Source organism: Siniperca chuatsi, linkage group LG13 (assembly GCF_020085105.1).
Source record: "Siniperca chuatsi isolate FFG_IHB_CAS linkage group LG13, ASM2008510v1, whole genome shotgun sequence".
Lineage (NCBI taxonomy): Eukaryota > Metazoa > Chordata > Actinopteri > Centrarchiformes > Sinipercidae > Siniperca > Siniperca chuatsi.
The window spans coordinates 28,828,534-28,853,541 of NC_058054.1; the positions used below are offsets into that span (position 1 = coordinate 28,828,534).

General features: G+C 41.4%; 2 protein-coding genes across 12 annotated transcripts in view; both read right to left on the reverse strand.

Moving 5' to 3' along the window:
- LOC122886338 (E3 ubiquitin-protein ligase RNF31-like) overlaps nt 1-6,049 on the reverse strand; it is a 61,623-nt gene extending 55,574 nt beyond the window's left edge. For all 9 annotated transcript variants that reach the window (XR_006380325.1, XM_044218370.1, XM_044218369.1 and 6 more), the window contains exons 1-2: nt 5,894-6,049; nt 3,827-4,025 (exon numbers count right to left, since the gene is read on the reverse strand). Coding sequence is in view for 8 of the 9 variants with exons in the window: in XM_044218370.1 (XP_044074305.1) it covers nt 3,827-4,024 (198 nt within the window). In the remaining variant the exon portion in view is untranslated. The remainder of the gene's footprint in view (nt 1-3,826; nt 4,026-5,893) is intronic.
- A 4,103-nt stretch (nt 6,050-10,152) lies between these two features.
- Nucleotides 10,153-25,008, reverse strand: part of LOC122886339 (potassium voltage-gated channel subfamily B member 2-like) — a 30,237-nt gene continuing 15,381 nt past the window's right edge. For all 3 annotated transcript variants that reach the window (XM_044218376.1, XM_044218378.1, XM_044218377.1), the window contains one exon: nt 10,153-16,674. In XM_044218376.1, coding sequence (XP_044074311.1) covers nt 14,653-16,674 — 2,022 coding nt within the window. In that variant the 3' untranslated portion in view covers nt 10,153-14,652. The remainder of the gene's footprint in view (nt 16,675-25,008) is intronic.

Genomic DNA, 25,008 nt, shown 5'->3' on the forward strand with positions numbered 1-25,008 from the left:
CATCCTTCTGGGGGTTATCCAGAGGGTGCCTCCAGGACAGGAACGGGCTGAGGTGGAAGCTGGTTAGCCGGCTGAGGTGCAGACTGGAGGCTAGTGGGTGGAGGACTGAGGGCCTGGGGCTGAGGCTTGGGGTCACAGAGAAAGTCCATCAGGAACTTGGGAACAGAGTCCCTCAGCCAAGACCGAAAGGACAATTTCGCATGGGCCAGGGTGCAGATTGCCTCTCTGATATGATAGTCCCCAACCACCTTCCTCCACATATCCCCAAGGCACTCCAGGTCACTAATCAGTGTCAGACATTGTGTCTGCTGGGTCCATATGGTCAGATTGTTCTGTTGTGGTGTGTCAAGCAGGAAAGCAGGAGTAGGACCCAAATGCAGACAACGGAGGCCGAGCAGGTGCAGTTTGATAATTTTACTAACAAAAGGCTTACACTGGAGACGGCAGGCAACAGTAGCTCACAGCCGGTAAGCAGTTTCAAAACAGAAACACAAGTCCAGCGGTGGGCAGGCAAAATCCAAAATCCACAGACAGGCAAGGTACAAGAGAACAAAGAATCCAGGGGAACAACAAACCAGGGTGCTTGACAGAGATACAAAGTACAACGATCTGACACAGAGACAACCAGCAGCCCTCGTCCGATGTCTGCGGTTGAAGCACACAAATACCGAGGTATATGGAGCCTTTTGCTTGCTGTACCTTACCTTAGCGCTGTTCTGTCTTTATATTTATTCTTACTGTCTCTTTTATTTAATCTGTAAACTGTGCTTGTGTATTTATTTATTGTGTAACTTTTCAATTTAGGACGGTGTAGTCCCTCATTCGTCCAGGAGTGTTCCATTGTAGAAAAGGTTTCAGTTGTAGTCATCTGGACAATGTTTTCAAATTCAAGACGTTTCGGCTCCCATCCGGAAGTCATTCTCAATTGTGCAAATGGTTTGAGAACTCAGAAATTTAAGCTACTCTGTGTTGCTTAAGCCCTGCCCTCAGGAAGGAATCTTCCTGAGTGCTGTTTACCTTGCCTAGTTTCACCTGAAACTGACCTTCTTTGTTTCCATGATGGCCCAGTAATCAGGCCTATTGTTTTCTGGCTGCACCTCCCTCATCACTGTTAAGTACCTGATTAGCATATAATTGGCTTGACCAAGGTGTTAAAACACTGTGGTAAACGTTGGGCAGATTGAATCTCAGACCACCATTTCTGTTCAAAGAGGGGTTTTCTTTTTGCACAAAAATGGCTTCTTTGACTCCTCTTTCAAACCAACTTTTCTCTCTACTTAGAATCTTCACCTCACTGTCTTCAAATGTGTGGTTTGTAGCTTTTAGATGCAAATGCACGGCGCTCTGCAATCCCGAGTTAGCGTGTCATCTGTGCTTTTGTGAAGTGGCTGGCTCACCTATGTACCGTTCTTTGCAGTTTTCGTCACTGAATTGAATAGAATAAACTACATTGCTCTGTTTTTGTGTGGGCATCTTGTCCTTGGGGTGAACGAGTTTCTGTCTTAAAGTGTTGCCTGGTTTAAAGAAAACAGGAACATTGTGCTGTCTAAAGATCCTTTGTAGTTTTTCAGACAGTCCAGATACATAAGGGATGGAGACACCGTTCCTTCTTGGTTCTGTTTCCCTTTTGTCCTGTTTTTTGGCTCTTTTAACTTTGTTGAGAGCCCAAGTAGGAGAAGAAGGAGGAAAGGCATGTCCAGAAAGCTCTCTCAGCCTGTGGTTATCCTGTTGTGTTGAAAGCACTGGAGAAGTCAAAAAACATGATCCTTACCGTGCTTGCCGGCTTGTCCAGGTGGGTGTGGATGCAGTTCAGCAGGAAGGTGATGGCATCCTCAACTCCCAGCCAGGGCTGGTAGGCGAACTGTAGGGGGGTCCAGGAGGGGTCTGACCATGGGCCGCAGCTGTTCAAGCACCAGTCTCTCCAGGGTCTTCATTATGTGGGAGGTCAGTGCCACTGGTCTGTAGTCCTTGGAGCCAGTGGGAAGCGGCGTCTTCAGCACAGGAACGAGGCAAGATATCTTCCACAGAATAGGGACCTTTTAAAGACTCAGGCTCGGGTTGAAGACATGGTGAAGGACTCCACATAGCTGGGGGGCACAGGCTTTTAGCACCCCGGGGCTAACTCCATTGGGGCCTGCAGCCTTGTTTGAGTGGAGTTTCATCATCTGTCCTCTCACCTGGTCAGTAGTCAGGCACACAGCAGAGATTACAGGCGGGGGAAGGGGGGAGTCATCAGTCTGAAGACAGCCAGTGAGCCAGTTGAGGGGGTAGCAGTGGACTCAGAGGAGTCTGAGTGCCGACAGACTGAGTTTGAGGGGGGATGAGCAGGAGCCGGTGTGTCGGATCTGTTAAAGAACAGATTAAGTTCGTTGGCCCCGTCCAAGCTGCCTTCAACTCCTCTGCTGCCAGTTGGTCTGAAGCCAGTGATGCTCTTCATGCTGCTCCAGACCTCTCTCATGTTGTTCTGCTGGAGTTTCCAGCTTCCTCCTGTACTTCTCCTTGGCCTCCCTGATCTTCAGCTTTAGGTCAGCCTGGATTGCCCTCACCTCCTCCCTATTACCATCGGTAAAGGCCCTCCTCTTGGCATTCAGGATGTCTTTGATTTCCTTTGTTAACCGCAGTTTGTTATTTGGATAACAATGGAACATATTAGTTGGATCGTAGAAAAGGTTTCAGTCGTAGTCATCTGGACACTGTTTTCAGAATCAAGACGTTTCGGCTCCCATCCAGAAGTCATTCTCAATTGTGAAAATGGTCTGGGAACTCAGAAATTTAAGCTACTAAACTACTTTCTGAGTGTCCAGATGACTTTGACTGAAACCTTTTCTACGATGGAACACTCCTGGACGAATGAGGGACTACACCGTCATATTAGTTGGGACATTGCAGTCCACACAGAAGTTAATGTAGCCAGTAATGCACTCAGTGAGCCCATCAATGTCCTCTCCATGAGGCTCACAGAGTACATCCCAGTTTGTCACCTCAAAACATTCCTGAAGTGTCTCATAGGCCTCCTCTGATTATCTCCTCACTGTCCTTGTGGTCGCAGGCTGCCTTTTAACCAGAGGCACATAGCAGGGTTTGAGGTGAACCAGGTTGTATTCTGACCTACCCAAGGGGGGGAGGGGGGGGAGAGCTGTATGCATCATTAACGATAGCATACAGCAGGTCAAGTGTCCTCTCCACTCTAATAGGACAACTCACATATTGGGTGAAATTAGTCAGTGTTGTTGAAACACTGACATGAGATTAATATGAGTGCACTCGGGTGTTGAGTCTGGAGTTGTGCTATGGCGGTGTGAATGTCGTTGCACGCCAATGCCGGGTTTATGGGGGGGGGGGGGGGGGTGTAAACAGCCACAACAATGGCATGTGAGAATTCACGTGGCAGATAATTTGGCCCGAGTCCCACAGCTAACAGTTCAATGTCCGGGCTACAGATACTCTGAAGATAGAACAGCAAGCCCGCCACCTTTCCGCTTACCGCTCCTGGTGTGATCCCTGTCGGCCCGAACAGTCTGAAAGCCGGCAATGGAAACATTATGATCTGGGATATCCTGGTGTAGCCATGTCTCTGAGAAGCACATCAAACTACACTCACGGAACTCCATCTGACTCCATATGTGTAATAAATCCAATATGTATTTTATTATGCAATGCACACTGATCACTTTGACAATCACTGATCACTTTCACTGTCAATTTGCCAGTGTTAGCCAAATGTAACCTACAATCCTAAATTTACCCAACCTTGGTCTCTGACTGGATGGATGTTATTTAGGTATGTCCAGATGGGGATATTGTATGTGCACTTGTTCTCTCTCACCTCCTTCCTGTTGCTGCCAAAGCTGTTTTCTATGACGATGGTCTCTGCAGCAATGTGGTGGTATTTGGAGCAGGGCGGTAAAGGTAGATTAGCCATAGCCATTACCCCAGCCCGAACCTCCACCACCCTGCCACCAGAGTACAGACACACTTCAGCCCGACTCCGCACCTCCTGCAGCTGCTCCGACAGAGACGGCATTCTACACACACACACACACACACACAAGTATACACACACAGTCAGTGACTGACATTCGCATGTAATTACTTTGCAATTACTTTGGTTAAAAAGCATACGGATATACAGTGAGTCCCATACATTTTTAAAAGATTATGTTATATAGATATCAGAGTTTGAGAATTCCCCCACCGTTTGGTGTTCCTTTCTCTATTTATATGTGGATAAATACAGAGAGTGGCTCTGTGGGGTTGGCAGTGCTTTGAGCTAAATGCTAACATCAGCATGCTAACATGATCACAGTAACAATGCCAATGCCATATACAGTTCATCATGAAAGTGTGAACCAAATTTCATCGCAATCCATCTAATAGTTGATGAGATATTTCAGTCTGGACTAAAGTGGTGGACCAACTGACTAACACTGCAAGAGGTATTCAAAATTGATACCGGATTCTTTAGTCTTATTTTTGTTTACTTATTCTTTTATCAGATGTCGCTCTATGGCTGCAACTAATGATTTTTTTAAATTTATAGTTCTGTTATTAATCGATTTTATTCATATTTTCATTTTTTTAGTCTCTGACATGTCAAACAAAATACTGTAAAATGCTAATGGCAATTTCCCAGAGTCCAAGTTGACATCACCAACATTCAGATGTTTTGTCCACCCAACAGTCCAAAACCCAAAGATATTCAGTTTACAATTAATTAATATAAGTGTTGCTATCTTGAATCTTGATAGCCTGCCAGCATCAAGCACTCTTTTTTTTAATCATTCTTAAAGATATCAGATTCACAGACCTTTTTCACAGCAGACATTCGGACTTGTCATAGCAGGAAAGGCACAAGTGGAACAAATAACAAATGATGGCTCAGTTCCAGCAATTATTGCACTGCAGCAATTAAAATGTTTAGTTACACCTGTGTTGTGTCTGTGGTGAAAAGTCTATTCAATTTAAGTTTCACTCCGCAAGTGTCCCCCCCTGGTCGAGGATACTGGGGCAGTCAGGGCTACCTAGTAACACAGTACATTTACTCAAGCACTGTACTTCTGTACAATTTTGAGGTACTTATACTATATACACACACTTCTGCTCCACTACGTCAGAGGTAAATATTTTTGTTCCTTACATTTGTCTGACGGCTGTAGATATACCTTCTGATTGCAGATAAAGATTTTCAACACAAAGCATATGAGAGCCCATAAAATATGCTTTGTGTATATATTATGTATATATATATATATATATATATATATATATAAATAAATGTATATATATATATATATATATATATATATATATATATATATATATATATATATATATATATATATATATATATATAGTAATGTGAATAATAGTGTTGCCCCTTCCTGATTTCTTGATGATCTGAAACATTTAAGTGTGACAAACATGCAAAAAAATAAGAAATCAGGAAGGGGGCAAACACTTTTTCACACCACTGTGTGTGTATATATATATATATATATATATATATATATATATATATATATACACGCAATCTTTTAATTTTGATATTTAATACCTCAGTAAAATTTGTAATGCTGGACTTGTACTATTTATTACTTGTTACAGCAGTCACTGCTGTCATCACTACATGTGGATGTCATGTAACGTTACTTCACTGTGCGGAAGGTTAAAGGACAACAGTCACACGTTGAAACTCTCATTAAAATGCTTCTGAAACAATGTGTAGATGTAACCTATCAAGCTAGACATCTACACCTGCAGCTACCAAATGTGGGCCTACAGCCTAACAACCCACACGTCCTAGCCCCTGAGAATCACCGGGCGTCCGTGTTAAAGTCCGCAGTGTGAGCAGGTGACAGTGGAGCTTAGGGCCGACGCTGCTGTTGTTGCCTACCTCTGCTCGGTCCTCCTTCAGCACGACAGCGCCGGGCTACCGTCTGTTAAATAACGTGATGCACGGTGCTCGGTGTTGCAGCTGTATAATAATCCCAGTGAAAACACACCGGGCTCTCTCCTCGGGCTGGAGCAAAACATGGACGCACGTAGGTGACGTCACCCATAGGGTTCTGAACGCACGTTTTATGCTACGTCATTTATGAATCAATTTTAGCTTGCTAGGCTATTATTACCTGCATTTATGTAGTTAGATAGTTCTCTTACAGCTGGCCATTAAAAGCTAAACGTTGTTTTAGTTTTATTCCATAGATATTACATGTAGCCTATATTCACATCTACCTAATATACTAAATCTATTATTCAGTTATTTTATTCAGAATATTTTAAATATTATTTCCTGATGTCTTCATTTAGACTATAAATATGATTTTAAATTAAGTGAGCAACCTTATGTCAGAAAATCTTTTTAAAGAGCATGTAGGAATTCATTTCCAGGATGTAAAGTTCTTGTCTGCCATGTGTGGGTTTAACCCTCTCAGCCTCCATCCTATCAGAGCAGAGGAATGGAGTCTGTATGGAAGGTGTGTCTACTCTGCATGTGATGGTGTTAGAGTACTTGTACCAGTAATATTAATATTAATATTAACCGTCCTTTTGATGGCTCACAGGATATTTTGTTGTTCGTTTAGAAAACCAATATGAACAATTAAATAAATGTAAAACGTCGTGATGATGGCTGCACCCATGGCCAGCAGAAATTTGCTGTTGGGCCCCTTTTAGCCCCCCATCCCCACCCATGTATAAGGACCCTCCGACCAAAGACATAGCCACGATCTGTTTACACAGTCACAGTTTCCTTTGGCCCTTTCCTCATGGCACGCAGTAAATTGCCGGCTGTAAGTGTTACAAATGTTTTTAAGTTTTACCAGAAAGCTAGTGTTAGTTACATTGTTAAAGAATGATGTGTTACTGTCACTCTTTATCTGCAGCGAGTTTTTACATACATACTGCCACAGACTAATGTTGCGGTTCAGTTCAGGAGGTGGACCCAAGAACAGACAAGACACACGGGGAACTGGTAAAATTAACGAAAGATGATTTTATTACTTAATATGGAGGAAAACAAAACACAGAAGGTCAAGGAATGTCATGGCTGTGGAAGGCTTCCATTCTGGGTTTCTGTCACAGACTCAGATGTATGACGCTATTGGTCCACACAAAACTCGTCAACAGGAACATTCATGTTTAGCACTTTAGCTTCACTTCTAGAGTCTTTCGAGTCCCATTTTGCTGTTTTTCTTTTCTTTTAAGCAGGTATATAAATAAGTAAGTTTATCATGATGGTAATCTATTGTGAATCAGGACTGACAAAACCTTTGATATAATGCATCTAGAAGGTTAACGGTAATGGGATATTGAGGACAGATTTTAACAACATGTCCTCAATGACTTGCCATTGTTGAGGGTTCGGCTGAATGGAATATGGCCGAGCCTCACCCCTATACCCCCCCCCCCAGTTTATGGCATGTATCCACGAACTCTGACAGTTAGCACTCACTCAACCACAGCCTGTGTGACCTGTGCTAATGGTAAATCTGTTGTCTCCAGTGGAGCAGAGCATCCTGTTCAACCGTTGTGCAGGCGGTGGAACTATGGGCCTCTCGCTGTGCAAGACATCCTGAGTAAATCTCCGGGTTGTGACTGACACCCATGCCTTTTTGTATACCAGCTTTACGCATGCTTAAAAATAATAATGCCCAACTGATAACTCGTTTAGCAATTTTTGAATCTGATCACGTGTTTCATTTTTGACATAGAGGGGTTGAGCTTTGACCGATGTCTGTATCTTATGTTTTTACCATATACAGAAGGAAGTTTGAACTTGTACTGTGCTCCACCTGTATAAAAAGGAGACACAGAAGGACGGAGGCTCTTGTTTTTTCTTTTTCGTGTGGTTCTTTTGCTGTTCTACTCTCCATGGGCTAGACTCTTTTTATATTTGATTGTCATTATCCTTGATTGACTTTTTGTGTAGAGGTACAGAGGGAAGTTTTTGTTACCAGTTAATATAGCATTTTTAACAGCCATTAGCTTTTTGCATGGAGGATTTTGATTATCCATATCAGATTTGTTCAGCTTTAAATGAAAACAGATTGGATACTCTACAATCGCCGTACAGTTCCTGTAACACTCTAAGCGCAGACTGACACAGCCTCACATTTAAAAGGTTTGATCCTTCTTGGGATAGGTGGACAATTTTAGTAATTATTTGACGCTAAATTATCAAATTGGTGTTGAACAGCTAACTGCTAAAAATGGAACCCTCCCAGTTCCAATACCTGATGCATGATTAAGCAGTTATAAGTATAAGTACCCATTTGATCTGTTGCTAATATTATTGAGTGTGGCTTGTGTGATATGTGGCTGCTGGAGAAAACGACATACATGACAGTTGGAGAGTACCAGCGACAGGCACACCAGACCTTCGTCCTAATGCTAACAATAATAAACACGCGGTTAACGTTTTGAAAGGTCAAGTTTAGGCTCCAAAATTACTTGGTTAGGGTTTGGAAAAGATCATGGTTTGGGTTGAAATAAGTAAGTAAATAAGCAAGGGTTAGGGGGTTAACTTAAAATAAGTCAACAATGACTTTTGGTTTCACGCGGGACACAAACAGCAGCCTTCTGGGTGAAAGTCCTGTGTTTGACCCATCCATCCACCTCAGCCTCCTCAGTGTGTGGACTGGGTCGCTCTTCACACCACCTCACATGACTTCCTGGTTTCCGTCATAATTACTACGGCCACTAGAGGTCTCCGCCCAGCAATAAACGTAAATATGGGTCGTAATGAGCTGCTTGCACAGACGGCCGGTACGGCCGTATTTTTGAGGAGGACGGGATGAAATCCCTTCGGAGGATTTTTTCTTTTGGTAAAATATCACTCTATTCTGGGACATTCACAATGTGCCCAACAGCACACCTTAAGTCAGTGTTTGAGTAGAAACTTTGTGTTAAATATTGGACAAACTGGAGACAATCTGTCCCCATAAGTGACCACAACATGGTGTGTGAAATGTCCCCGCAAAGTTTGTTTTATTCTTATTATTTTATTTTATTATTATGTGTGAAAGCAGACAAAGGTTGACAGAGCATCAAGAAGTATTTTAATTTTAATTTGATGTATCTGTCTAATTAAATTCATGCAGTGTTAACATCAAATGGACCACTTGTGTTTCATATTTTGAAATATTCTCTTTGTGAAATATGTATTTGCAGATCACCACATAATGCTGCTGATGTCATGGCTGTGGAAGGCTTCCGTCCTGCGTTCCTGTCAAAGACTCAGATGGATGACGTTACTTGTCCATACAAAACTTGTCAGCAGGTGTTTAGCTTCACTTCTAGTCTTATTGAGTCACATTTTGTTGTTGTTGTTGTTGTTTTCTTTTAAGCAGGTAAATGTAAAAGGAGCTAAGTCTATTATGATGGTCATTTATTGGGAATCAGGACTGAAAAACTGTTTTATGTAATGCATCCAGAAGGTTAACGGTAATGAGATATTGAGGAAAGATTTTAACCTTCAGAGGGATTTTCCTTTTGGTAAAATATCTGTTCTGGGACATTCACGACGTCCCCACAGTACATCTTAAAGGCAAACCTAGGTATTTTTCAACCTGGACCCCATTTCCCCATGTTTTTGTGTCTAAGTGACTAACTGGGACAACGAGTTTGGAAATTGGTCCAGTATTGAGCGAGAGCACTGCAGCCGGCAGCACCCGAACAGGGCTGCAATGTGATCCTTCTGGGCAACAGCACCCCGTCAAAGGTAAAATGCCTGTATTTTTCAGTAATCTGGTGGCTTTGACAAGAGCGATAGAACGGCTGTTTCTGGTTAAACAAAAGGGTCTGTGTCTGTAGGATCCTTTCCATAATGTTGTCAGACACTTAGAGTAACAATCTGAGCCTGTCAGTTTCAAAAACAAGCACTTTTAGTGGACCTACTTACATTGACGGTGCACAATTGCCCGGGAGAATTACACTGCAGCCTGCTGGGTTAGGCTCTCACTCAGTACTGGACCAATGTAAAAACTTGTTGTCCCAATTACTCACTTAGACACAAAAACAAGGGAAAATGGGGTCCAGGTTGAAAAAGTTTCCCATTGAGATGTACTGTGGTAAGTTTGTGCTCCAGCCTTGCCTGCATCCACAAACATACACATATGAATTCACATAACACAAAAATACACAAGACATAAATAGGTCACATGAACACATTTATTTGTCTTGCATATTGGTAACTGACTCAAAAGTCTCTATCATTCACTATCATTATGTTGACTTGCAAATAAAGAAACTGACTAATCATCACACAGGCTACTGTTAAACAAACAAAGTAGATGAGGATGGAAGAGTGAAACATTAAAGAAACAACAAAAAGAGAGCAGGCAGGAGGGACGAAGAAGCAGGTTTTAGTGTCTGGTTTGTATGATTGTATGTTTAGCTAACTGTACAAAACCTAAATGATTACAACAACAAATACAAATGGAGATTGTGTGACATTTTTCAGATGACTGTGTGGAGATTAGGTTGTGCATAGGTCCCTGATCTGCAGCAGTGACAACACTTTCTGTACCACAGAGCCACATCTGATCACACAAACCAGGCCGAGCTGTACTGTTCTGGAGTAGCTGAACCGAGGATGTACAGTTTGCACTCTACTACTCCTCTCATCTGAGCAGAGCACGCCTGGGCTCCCCTGTTGCCAAGCTGTAGTCTGTAGCTTTTGAAAATTTACTTCAGTTATTTAAAATAAAGTTTTATCTGAACAACTGAATTATCTGAAGTATGTCATGACCATGTGGAGTCATTTTTCCTGGTTATTTTCAGTGAATGGACAAGGGGCCGTAAGGTAGCATTTCTCAACTTTAGCTGCATTGTGCTTCACAATGTTAAAATATTCTCCATCAGCCACTATCTACGTAGGAGGGAGCTCATATGTGACCAAACAACTGTAGCTAGCTGTTGTCCTAAACCCATATTCTGTGCTTTTAACAAGTTGTATGTACAACATTTTATCAGCGTTGTCCCCTTAGACAGCTAATGCCAAAGGCACATTGTTGGTGTTGCATCAGGTTTAGATGATTTTGGGGGTCAAGATTAGCTTGACTTTATTTGGTTAGGATTAAGATAACGTTTTGGTCATGTTGTTGCTTACTTCATTATAAAAACCCATTCTGGTTGAGTCCACATGGTCTTTTCACTCATTTACATATCAAGCAAACAGCATGATGTGTATTTTTTTTTTTCAAATTTCCAGTGAGATCAGGCTGTGCTCAGTAAAGCACGCTTATCTAATCAACAGCCTTGACTGGCCAGCCTGGACACTGGCTCTCAGAAACAGTGTGAATACAGTTAGAAATGAACACTCCCCATCATTCCACTTACAAGAAAAAGAGTCATGTTTTTATCCCACACAGCATCTCCAAAGCTACTGTACAGAGGATGTCACTGTCGTCCCTATTCTGGTCATTTTCCACATGCTGTGGTGGCAACTTTCTTTGTGTTAACCATCCCCTATTGAATGTCACTGTCTTTTTAGTACAGTGCTGCAGTTGAAAGTGATCCAAACTGAACTCACTACTGAACGTAACTGAAGCCACTGCTTTCCACAAAAAAGTTTCATTTGCTGAAAAAAAAATGAATTGTGGCACAGTGAGGTTAGAACTTTAACCTATATTGCGTGAAAACTAGATGACTGACATTGAAGTTGATTAGAGAACAACACAAAGCTGTAAAAGTATGCAAAACCTGAGAACCTGAGGATTTACATATCAAAATATCCACTAAACAAAGATAAACAAGAGAGAACGTACGAACAAAATCTGGCCGTATTGAGGATACAGTTTTTTTCACCTTCTCATAAATTGTCTATTTATGAAAAGGCACCCATTTTTTAAAAAATATACTGAGATGTTAACAACAACACACAGCTCCAAGTTCCTCTTATAAAAATGCAATACATTAGTTTTAACTGACATCAAAAAATATGACATCTTCATCTAGAAAGAGTGAGTAAGTATATTTGGGAACTCAGTTATAATTCATGTTTCACCTTGTGACTGGTCCCATCATTACACACTCACACTGCACTGTGTGTGTGAGTAATTCATTGTGCACACAATTAAATGTGTGTTTGAATGTGTCAGCATGCATCCAAATCAGAGCACAGCTGATCTAATAAAAATACATCCACTGATTAGATTACAAAGAGTGCCAAAGAGGCATCAGATCCTTTCATTCAAGTGCCTTGAGAATGCCTGTAGAGGGCACTACTACCTTTACAATACAAACAGCAAAATAAGTCACACAGACAGGCTCCCTCTCTCCAGTCATCATAGATGAATATGCACTGGGTAGAACAGTACAAACAGTGTGTGGAGTCACACGAATTCAGAGGCCACCGTCAGTGGTGTGGCCTTTGCAGGACTGCAGTCCAGTAGGGAGAACCTGCACCTCCTCCCTCAATGGATAGCTTACTTGTTTATTACCACTTGGTCTTTCCTATTGGTTATGATAACATAGTAACCAAGTTAATTGCGGAGGTCTGGGAGCATGGCAAGATCGCTACAACAAAGTCTGACAAGTCAAGAAACACATGCAGTCAGACGATCAGAGAGGTTAGAAACAAGCCAACAGTTTGTCCAGATTATCTAAACCACTTTATTTGGAGGTAAAACTAAAAGCGAACGCATCTGAAATGTTGCTGATAATCCTTTATTGTACAGGCAAACTGTGTGCATACAGCTACAGTAAAGGGTTCAGTATGCTTTAGAGAAAGTGTTAACTCCTGTTCTGAATGGCCATACTCGAAGGCGGGGTGAAAAACCTGCCTGCCTCTCTGATCTCTCCCCAATAACTCTTTTTCGGGTCTTTATAGTCCAGATGAAATGAATCGCACAAATAGAGATAATGAGACACACTTAGCTGTTCACATGAAAAGTGGCGGAAGAAGCTGGGGATGCTTGGATGCTTGGGTAATATTTTGCCTTTGTTTTCTCTTCCAAATAAGTTTGACTAACCTGTTGGTTTGTTTCCAACCTGTCTGATTGTCTCACTGCTCATGTTTCTTGACCTGGCCTTGTTTTTATTGATGCCAACATGTTCCCAGATCTCAGGTATTAAATTGGTAAGTACAATAAGTAAGTGTTATTATTACTGATAGAAATGATGGTCAAAACTACAAAACAAGACCCAAGTTGTAATAAACCGAAATTATCCTTTAATAAGACACTAGTCTCACAGAGACCAAAACAGATGGTGTGTTTGGGTGCTCTTCGTCAACTCTAATACTACATGCTCACTTGATATTACTGAATTTAGGAGGGCTGCCTGAACACACCATTAAACAAGTGGCCAGTCAATGTTTTGATAAAGGATAGGAAAAGAAGGTCACATTTGCAGGTTCCTTTGGAATGGGTCAAGCCTCATCAGCCTCTTTTAACACATTCATTATAGACATGCATGACACTGAAGGAGGAGCCCCGGAGCTGGGACACAGGCAGTGTGTGATGACCTCCACATGAGTGATCAATGAACTTGTCCACTGTCTGCTTATTTTACCTGTCTCCTTATGACTATATAGTGCTGTTTCCTAAGCAGTTTCATTTTTTAGGATTTTTTTTATTCTAAAAGTATATGTAAACAGTGGTCTAGCAGGGAGTACAGTAGCCTTTGCATCCTTATTATATAACCTTTTCATCTTCAAGACCCTGCTTTTATTTCAGGTATTATAGAAAAAGGATGGACAAACATTTTAAACAAAAAAACTGAAACACGTATATAACAGAACATACATTGCTGAAGCACTGAGCCAAACACCACTGTTCAGGATACAGCAGGTGCATATGTCCTCTTGGAATATACAATGTTATTTATGTCCATGAAGTGATAAGAGTGGGACTTTTGGTCCTGTATCATGTGCTTGTGTTTGATATGGGTCCTATTACAAGAACATAATACCTGGACTGACCAGAATGATAAGTAAGCATGACCCATAATACAGACTAAAGACTCATCGTTGTTTTTTCAAGTCTTGTAAAAGACACATTTTCTAAAGTTGCTTAGACAATTGTAAAAAATGTGATTTCCTTCCACCTTCTATCTTTCCTTGGTGTTATTAGTCCATCATAAACAGGCCTAAATAGCAAAATATAGGAAACTGTAAATTATACCAGTTGAGCTGTACACAAAACTCTTCAGGATAGTCATAAATATTCTCATTCACACAAGGCTTAATTTACGCTCACATCTGAGCCTTAAAAGATTAATCAGTTGTCACTGTCTTGCTCTGCAGCATGTCAGTTTGGTCTTCAAAGAATAAGTCGATAACACTGACATGAGACAGTGTCTTTCAAATAGTACCCAGACAGTGGGCACATGTTCCTGACTTCCCTTAATGTCCAGTAATAAAGCCATGTGAAAACACTGCAGAGATGTCTGTTTATGGACAGCAGTGCTAGTCAAAAAATAGATGAGAGTCCAAAAGTCTTCTGGGATATGACGAGTGCATCTCTCCAGAAAAACTAAAGTAACCGTAGTTGATAGTTTTGTTAACACTTTAATGTATGTGTTGTTGGCCACACCAGGTAATAGCTGTTATGGTTTATTCTGGGTAGCTGCTTTCATCCATCCCGTCAACCTTTTCCCCAACCCATCCATTTGGGGTATCTGTCTGTGAACCTCTTTGTACCTTTGGACTCACATGCTCGTTTCACAGGGCGGTGTCAGGCTTCCATCCAGAACAATGTGGTTTTCTTGTTTCTCTCCACTCTGTTCTGCTCCCTCCCTTCCTTCTCCTTCCTCCCCTCCTTCCATAGTGACTAGCTCCTGGGTGCAATTGAGCGGGCTGGTTTTAGACAACAGTGGGCTAGTACTGCTGCCTGAGCCGACAGCAGACCTCTCCATGTGATTCCTCCCCTGGTGGCTTAAGCCTGTGAGCTGCCCTTCACCTTCTAAGCTCCTGGCTGCTGAGCCCTCACCTCCCCCCTGGGAGTTGCTTGGACTGACAGATTGCTGGGCCAGAGACGAAGATTGCAGGATAGCCAGTGGAGACTTAGCTTCCTGTGTTGTGGAGCTAGGAGATGGAGAAAACCTGGAAACCATGTCATCGGAAAGTAGTTGAGCAAGCTTGGCTGAGCCAGCAGAGGCTGGGGTCGCCACAGGTGTCATCACCCCCATAAGCACATCATCTTGGGATCCAATGAAGTCAACCTTGAGGGCTCTTGTCTTTTGAGGGCTGCTATAATCTCGCAAGGAGCTGCGGATGCTGTCATAGGTCTTCCCTATGCTTTCCACACTCTGTGGCACCAAACCCATATCTCCAGTCCCACTTCCTCTAGGGCTGGACACAAACTCATACAAACCCTCTTTGATGATGGTCATTGGCTGGATGCTGTCAGGGCCCCTGTTCACCTCCATGGTGCTGATGTGACTTAGATCCAAGGGAGGGGGGATACGCTGGTGTTTAGCACCAGTTTGGCCCCCTTCAGCACTGGGGGGCAGAGAGCTTTTTTCTCCTCTTTCCACTGAAAAATCATCAGCCACATTGGAGAATTTCCTGGCAAGGCTGACTTCAGGTGAAGTTTGCCGGGCTTGGGATGAGGTTAACGCTTTCATCTCCATCTGCTCCTCAATAATTTTTTCCTGCTGCTGGATGGTTTCCTTCCCGTTGTAAGCATCTTCTAGCCGCTTTGCGTTGAGGTGTTGAGGGGTAGTTTTGTTAGACAAAGGCTTGACTCGTTCAGGGGAGCCCAGCTGAGCCACTTCCTGGTAATGTGAATGTTGGGACCTGCCTGGGCTGCCCACCTCTGCATTGGAGTAGTGTTTGTGGTAGCTCCAGCGGCTGGGTGACAGGTGATTGTCCACAGGACACTTACTGTCATCTTTCTTTTCCACCAACACATCTGTGAGTTCCATACTACGTGCAAAAGCATCCTTTAGGTTAATAGAAATAATGCTTCCACTCCGTTTGGCTCTTTCAAGAGCTTCCCTCCTCTTGATGGCCTTCTCCTGTCTCTTCTGCTCTCGGTAGAACTCAGAGAAGTTGTTGACAATGATTGGGATGGGAAGAGCAATGACCAACACACCTGCTATGCAGCAGAGCCCTCCTACAATCTTGCCCAGCAGGGTTTGTGGGTAGATGTCTCCGTAACCAACAGTGGTCATAGTAATGGTAGCCCACCAGAAGGAGGCAGGGATACTGGTGAATTTGGTGGCGTCCTCGTCCTTCTCAGCAAAGAACACCAAGCTAGAGAAGATCATAATGCCCATGGCTAAGAAGAGGATCAGCAGACCCAACTCATTATAGCTCCTTCGCAAAGTGAAGCCCAAAGACTGGAGTCCTGTCGAGTGCCTAGCCAGCTTCAGGATCCTCAGGATCCTCATAATTCGGAAGATCTGGACCATACGGCGCACATTCTGGAACTGCATCACACTCTTGTTAGACTCAGTTAGGCAGAGGGTCACATAGTAAGGCAGGATAGCCAGCAAATCAATGATGTTCAGTGGTGCTTTGATAAAATTCCATTTGTTGGGTGCAGAGAGCAGGCGCAGCATGTACTCCATGGTGAACCAGGCAATGCAGACAGCTTCCACGTGGGCAAGGCTGGGGTTGTCATTGAACTGGCCAAATTCATCTACCACCTGGAGCTCCGGCAGGGTGTTGAGGGACAACGAGATGGTGGAAATGATGATGAACAGGATGGAGATCATAGCCAGGATCTGCAAGACAAAGACAAGATTGTGGGTTACTGTATTGGCTGAGCATATTTTTAGTTTCATACATATCTCTATAGCTGTACATAGACAAATAAAAGGAAGTAGTGATCCTTGGTCAAACCCAGTGTGCCAGTATGGCAACAAGTTGGTCCTGCTATTGTTTTTTGCCACCCTAGCTGCATGGCTCTAGGGATGGCAAGGTCAGCTGGACTGTTCACCACTTTTGTTCAGATTAAAATGTCTCCACAACTGTTAAGTGGTTTGTCCCCAGATGATGAGTCCTAATGACAGAATAACGATCCCCTGACTTTCTGTCATTTTTGGTTCAAAGGAAAATGCCATGACAATTATTGGATGGATTGCTATAAAATTTGGTACAGACTTTCCTGTTCCTAATAGGATGAAATGTCAATGGTTTGGTGAACCCATGACCTTTCATCCAGTGCCATCATTAAGTCAAATTTTAATTTGTCCAATATTCAGCCTCAGATGTACTTTGTGTACAGTGCTAATTAGCAATTATTAGCATGCTAACGTGCTAGGTGTACATCGTAAACATTACCTGCTAAACATCAGGATGTTAAAATTGTCATTGTTAACATATTAGCTTGCTGATTTTAGCATTTAGCTTAAACCCGCTGTGGAAAACTACAGCCTCCCAACCAGTGTTGCCAGATTTAAATGACACCTAGTCGCCCAATCAGAACCTCAAACCCACCCAATTTCCATAAAAGTAGCCCAATTGTTTAGGAGTCCGCCTCTGGTCTTGTGATTTATTTTTAGATTTATTATGAAATTACTATTATGAAAAATCATCTGAAACTTCATAACACAATGACAAACACCTTAAATTCTTAAATCCTTAATTATATTTGTCTTACAAACATTTACATTACAAAACACTAAAGCCCTGCTTGTGGCTTCTAGTAGCTGCAGGGTTCATTACACTCCGCTGTATAAATGTCAAATCAACTATTATAACAATGATTTAGCTCTCTAAAGGCCTTAATAGTGGGGCAAAAAAGTTTGTCCTGAGGGTGACACTAAAGGAAAGGTCTGCAACGGTCACTTTTTTTGTGACTCACTTCACTTAAGACGATTTTAGCTCTGAAAGCTGTGTCATGTTATGCATAGTGACAGTTGCCCCCAAACCATCTTCTGCTCATGACCTCTGATTGCAAAGCTTCTAATGAAAAGCACATCGGCTCCAAACATCTCACTCCACTGGCAAGATTTTCATGATTTTTTTTTTCATGTGTCAAAGCTTTACTTGCTCTGCTCCCAATTAGTTAGCCAGTTCATTAAGAGAACATTAAATAATCACCAACTGCAGTAAATACATACATTTCATGGCCATCTCTGGATTATCCAGTAACATCAGTGCTATATGTAGAATTACCGCATCAAAGCGTGATTTGTTTTGTCAGCTGGAAAAAACATCCCATGCTGATGGTATGTGATGCCCTACAATATACTTACAAGTCAACATTTTACTTTGTTTCATGTATGAAATCTGTGATGCTATCTATCTATCTATCTATCTATCTATCTATCTATCTATCTATCTATCTATCTATCTATCTATCTATCTATCTATCTATCTATCTATCTATCTATCTATCTATCTATCTATCTATCTATCTATCTATCTATCTATCTGTCTATCTGTCTGTCTATCTATCTATCTATCTGTCTATCTATATTTAATTTAATCTGTTCCTCACACTCCTGTGTATTGATGAATATTTCATTTTACATTCATAGACTGGTCACCAGTTAAACCAACACCAATCACTGTAGACATAGTTAGGAAGTTCACTCATAAACTCACTCATCCATAGTAACAGGGTCAACCCTGCCCCTTCTCTTAGCTTAGGAGTTTTCTTTGTTCCTTACTAAAAGTTGCTCAGCATCTTTGTGAATAGCTCTTTAGAGGAAACTTAGATAGGAACATAGTGCCATTTAGGAGGACACGTAATGGTAAGATAAGATCGTTTATGAATACAGCCCCAGTTCTCTTGTCGTACTCCTCAGCCTGTGAAAACAGTAGTATAATGTGTCTCTGGAGGAGCTCCAGTCATCAGGGTTATCGCACCTTGGACTTGGAGACTACAAATTTATAAGCCTACATTACAAACTGGATGTAGAGTTTGAAAGATGTGAGCATTTACCAAGCAGAGAGGGTCTAATGAAAGATCCCATTGCATTATGGGAAGTGTAGGGACCCGCATTTTGGGAACTTGATTTAAAGTCGGGTTTTTTGGTATCTGTTGCATCACTTTTGAACAATCTCTCTTGTTGCTTTTTTTAGTCTCTTGTGATTCCCCCAGCTTAATGAAAGTACAATACTAAATCACTGGAATATCTCTTTAAAATACAATCTACCAATGGTGGTCACTATGAATGAGAACTGTGCCTGTGAACGAAGTAATTATACATGCTTTTCTTAAATTCTGTACTCAAAAACAGGCCAAATGGCCTTGATCCTTATAGTATCTATTATCAGTGGTGGAGTACTCCGATCTTTTACTTAAGTAAAAGTACCAATACAACAATGTAAAAAATACTTACTTCCTGCATTCAAAAGTTCAGCAAAATAAACTTAAAATATCAAAAGTAAAAGTACTTGGCATCAATGTGAGAGCAGCATTTTACTTTAACTACTGAATATACAGTTATGTAGCTTAGTCCAGTGGTTCCCAACCTAGGGGTCAGGCCCCTCCAAAGGGTCACCAGACAAATCTGAGGGTCAACTCTGAGATGATTAATGGGAGAGGAAAAAATAAAAGAAATTCTGATACACAAATCTGTTTTCAGTTTTGGAATTAATTTTTCTCAATTTGCTTTTTGTGAAATAATGGATTATTGAACCTGTTTGGTCCTTGACTTATTTAGATGAAACCATGTGAGAGGTTTAGAGGGGAAATCCCCCTTTAGTGGAACTGTTAACAACTCATAGACATCTGAAACCTGTGAAAATAAGCCTCAACCAGGCACTGATTTTTTGTAAGGGGTTTTGTACTGTATTTTACAATATTTCCCTCTGAAATGCAGTGAAATACAAGTTTTAAAAGCAAAAAGTAGTAAAAACTGGAAATACTCAAGTTAAATACAAGTACCTCAAAAGTTGTACTTAAGTACTGTACTTGAGTAAATGCACTCAGTTACTTTCAGGTAACTTTCAGGTCAGTATTCACTTTTATTGCTGCTTCTTGTGTGTCAACTACTTTTACAACCTCTTTTACTGATTGGTCCATTTTTTCCCACAATGCACTAGAAAGAATTGGTCAACAGGGAGAGCAGACATTGATGTGTGAATATTTTACAAAATTCTGAGTAAAATATAAGCAGTTTGTTAGTTTTTGCCCCAGCATATTTAACTTCATAGGTGATTTGTGAACCTTTCAGACCAGTTTTGCCCCCTGCCTCTAGTGATTCCTGCTCCCGGCTGATTTCCTACCTCTCACAGCATGGCTCACCTAGAAAATGGACTGAGGGGATTCAACATCACTCTGTTCAAAAAACTCTAACAGGGGAACGCTAATATCTGAGCTGAGTCAGATAGTTGAAGCATGTGCGGAGTCTTCTCTCTGCAGTCCTTGCTAGGACATTTCAGGATAATTGTAATAGGATTGTGTTACTATCTATAGAAAGGATAGAGAGAGGTTAATAGTGTTTACTCATTCTTTCCTCCCCCAACAGGAAGAATCAAGCATAAGCATGCATGCATGCATATATATATATATATATATATATATATATATATATATACACACACACACACACACATATATACACACACTGTATATACAGCAGGTAAAACAAGTATTGAACACGTCACCATTTTTCTCAGTAAATATATTTCTAAAGGTGCTATTGACATGAAATTTTCACCAGAAGTTGGTAACAACCCATGCAACCCACACATGCAAAGAAATCTAACCATAGATGTCCATAAATGAAGTTATCTATAATAATGTTAAATGACACAGGGGAAAGTACTGAACACGCTTACTGAAATTCATTTAATACTTCGTACAAAAGCCTTTAATGGCGGCTTCAGGACGCCTCCTGTGTGGAGAAACGAGTTGCATGCATTGCTGAAGTGTGATTTTGGCCCGTTCTTCCACACAAACAGTCTTCAGATCTCTTCTATGAGCTCTGATCTTTAGTTCTTTCCATAGATTTTCAGTTGGATTCAGGTCAGGAGATTGGCTGGGCCGTTCTAGCAGCTTCATTTTCTCTCTCTGAAACCAGCTGAGAGTTTCCTCGGCTGTATGTTTGGGATCATTGTCTTGCTGAAAAGTCCACCCTCGTTTCATCTTCATCATCCTGGTAGATGGCAGCAGATTTTTATCAAGAATGTCTCTGTACATTTTTCCATTCATCCTTCCTTCAGTTACATGAAGTGTGCCAGTACCGTATGCTGAGAAACGGCCCCACACCGTGATGTTTCCACCTCCGAACCTCACTGTTGGTGTGGTGTTTTGGGGTGATGTGCAGTGCCATTTCTCCTCCAAACATGGTGTATATTATGGGATCCAAAGAGTTCAGTTTTGGTCTCATCTGACCAGACTATATCCTGCCAGTATGTCACAGGCTTGTCCAAATGTTGTGCAGCAAACTTTAAACAAGCTTTTTCTTCAGTAATGGAGTCTTGCGTGGTGAGCGTGCATACAGGCCACGGCGGTGGAGTGCATTACTCATCGTTTTCTTTGAAACAGTTGTACCTGCTAATTCCAGGTCCTTCTGAAGCGGTCCACAAGTGGTCCTTGGCTCTTGAACAACTCTTCTGATCATTCTTTTCCCTCCTCTGTCAGAAATCTTGCGAGGAGCACCTGGTCGCGGCCGGTTTATGGTGAAATGATGTTCTTTCCACTTCATTCAGAAGTTTTGAAATCCTTCTGTAACCAATGCCATCAGTATGTTTTGCAACAATAAGGTTGCGAAGGTCTTGCGAGAGCTCTTTGCTTTTCCCCATCATGAGATGGCCATCAGTTGGGACTGAACCAGCCGATATTATTTGCACTGACAAGGGGCAGGCCTGCTTTCTAATCACTGACTGTCTTGGCTTTCCAGGCCTTTTTGCACCTCCCTTTCTTCATGTGTTCAATACTTTCCCCCTGTGTCATTTAACATTATAACACATAACTTAATTTATGGACATCTATGGTTAGATTTCTTTGCATGTGTGGGTTGCATGGGTTGTTACCAACATCTGGTGAAAATTTCATGTCAATAGCACCTTTAGAAATAAAATGGTGACGTGTTCGGTACTTATTTTGCCTGCTGTATATATATATACACATATAGTGATGGTAAGTCATACGTACGTTTACATTTACAGTTATCCTGTAAATGTATGAAGCCTATATGATCAAAGATACATTCCTTGATTTTGTTAGTATCCAAATGAGTGCTTCCAAATGTTGTTACGGTTTCATGATAGATGTGTTGTAATCCTGTAAATAGTCGGAGTGGTGCTGGGCATGATTACTACTATACTGCAGTGTCTAGTGTTAAATTAGTGCTGCTTTCAGATCAGTTAAAGGAGTAAGCTCTACCCTGTTCTATTTACATCATGTGAACGGTGCATCAAAGAAAGCTGTTTTCCTGACAAGATGATATGTTTGGCTTTGTTTTATATATATATATATATATATATATATATATATATATATATATATGTATCAATAGCAATACATTATGGGCTATCTCAGATTTAATGTAAATCTCAATCTCCAAAGATACTATGCATTTTCTGCTATGTAGAAACTATTTGCATCTCTGTGTCACCATGCACTTTCACCATGTTGTATATGATACAGCATACAGCACCCTCTTAATAATTATTATGATATAACATATCGATATAATAGAAAATAATAATTGAAATTTAAAATTCATTTATTTAATTCCACTTACTCATCTGTCTTCCTATCATATTCCATTTCACAATTCATTTTTTACTACTCCTACTTTAACACTTTAATGTAAAGAGGGCTCTCTTCAATTTGCATATAAAAAAGCTAAAAATGAAATCAAATGAGATCCAGAAGCAATTCAAAAATGTATCATTTAACAACAGAATAAAAACATAGAATAATGAATCTGTAGGTGTCACACTGCATATTAAACAGTGGTTAATTAGTATCAGTTACAATCAGTTCTTAATTTCTTTAATAAATATGCCTTTGTTTAAATTTAAAAACACATTTTCTTTAAAGACATGCAGATAATGTGCCACTCAAAAACTAAAGCAGAAGTCACCTTATTGATTTAAATGGCACTGGGCTGGACTGAGCAGCAGTGACAGTGAATGCTGTGTGTGACTGAGGTGCAGGAAATGATCAGCATCATTAATCTTTATCGATACACTTTTTAATTCTGCTTCTGTCCCTGTGACTCTGAGAGACTTCCTGTGAATTCATGTGATGGAAGGATGTTTCGGCCGTTTTCAGATGGACAGTCTGGCCAGTCAGAGTCAAGTCAAAGGACACTGAGCATTATGGCATTACACAGAGTACAGTACTTCTGCTGCTTAATAATCCTCCTTCAGGCTGAGTGACTCTTTGTGTCAGACAAAACAGTTTTTAGACAAAACTGCAAAGGCAAGCAAGAAAAAGAAAACTGAGAGAAAGATGAGAGGGAGAAGACAGATAGAAGAGATACGGGACAAAGGGAAGTAGAGGGCAGGTGTAAGTGTGTCCACATTGCAGCATCTTAATGGCTTAATGGCTGCCAAATGCTGTGACCTTGGCACCCAGGGCAGATTTAAAGCAGTACCAGGAACACACAAGCTGCTTTAGAAGCTGTACAGTGGAGGAAGAATTAATGGAGGCTCCCCATTTAAGATTCAGCTGATCAATAACACTTTGAGTGTGTATCACACTGAGTCACTAATAAAAGAAATGAACTCGACTCAGCTGAAAAACATTTCCTCACAGTGAAATAGTTCTTCAAACAGAAGGGGGAAAGTGGAGGAAAGTCAATGCTAAAGGTGGGGTGTGCGATTCTGGAGAAATCCAAAACCATGACAAATAGCATGACATAGAGCGATCAGCGACACAGCAAGTAACATAACTAACGTTAGCTAGGTTGTGGGTTAGCTTAGCTTGGTTGTGGGTTAGCAGACTGTCCCTACAGCTGCTGCTGCGAAGCTGCGAAAGTCAGCTGAATGTCTGTGGACAAGTCATTTAACGTTACTGACACACACATCATGGCTGGAACAGTGCTGTGTGGCTCGGTCCGAACCAGTTTTTTTTAGCTCACACGCTGAACGGACAGCTAGCGGACCGAGAGGAGAGATTCGCTGAATTTGACAAAAAGACGTGTACTGGATTAGAATCACATACCCCACCTTTAATGACTGAATAAAATCTTCTTTGGTGGCTTTGGTAGCCCTGTGACCTTTCGTCCCTAAACTTTGGCCTTTGACAGGCTGAATGAAATGTGCTATATATATTCATGGTCCCCAGAAGATAAATTCTATCTGGTGTTTATGAGAAAAAAATTTGCTAATTATGAAAAAGGAAACAGTCTTCACCATTTGAGAAGACAGATGACACTACCTGGTTTCTCCTGATTTTGAGACACTGGAGATATTGATGTCCCTGATGTCTTGGGCCCACATCTCCAGGACCTCTTAGTGCATTGATCTGGCCCTGTTTACTGCTTTTACAGCTGCTGTTACTACTATTATGCCTGTATTATCATTACTACTACTGGTACTGCTGCAACCAGCAAACACACCGACAAGTCAACGTTGTGCTGACTTCCACACAAACATGCAATACACCACATACACCGGCATGCAAACACTCCTGCACATACGCACATCAAAGGGCTAACAGACACACACATAGACAGGAGAGCATGTCAGGCAGACAGGGAAGTAGGAAATTAGAGAAACTGACGTAGAAAGAAAACACAAGACGGAATGAACGAATGGATGGACGAAGGTGACCGGGCAGAGAAAACCCAATCCCTGATCGATATGTGGAGGTATTTCTGGAACAACAGGGACAGGATCTGTTGGAGGTGAATACCGCGTATCTATAAAGCCGTTGCTTTCTCCAGTCATATTGTTTTTATCTGTTGTTACGCTGAGGTCATTCTGATATTCACTCATTACTCCATTCATTAATCCAAATGTTCTACATTCACTGTGATTAACATTAGGAGCACATTGTTAATAGTGCCGTTTACCCTCTTTCAGTAATGGGAAAGTAATTGTGGATGTTCACTATAATGTCAAAGATGCACGCTGGATTTTTTAGCATCAAAAAATCCACTAAATCAGATCTCCTCTCCCCCTGTTGACGCTCCTGAGCGCCC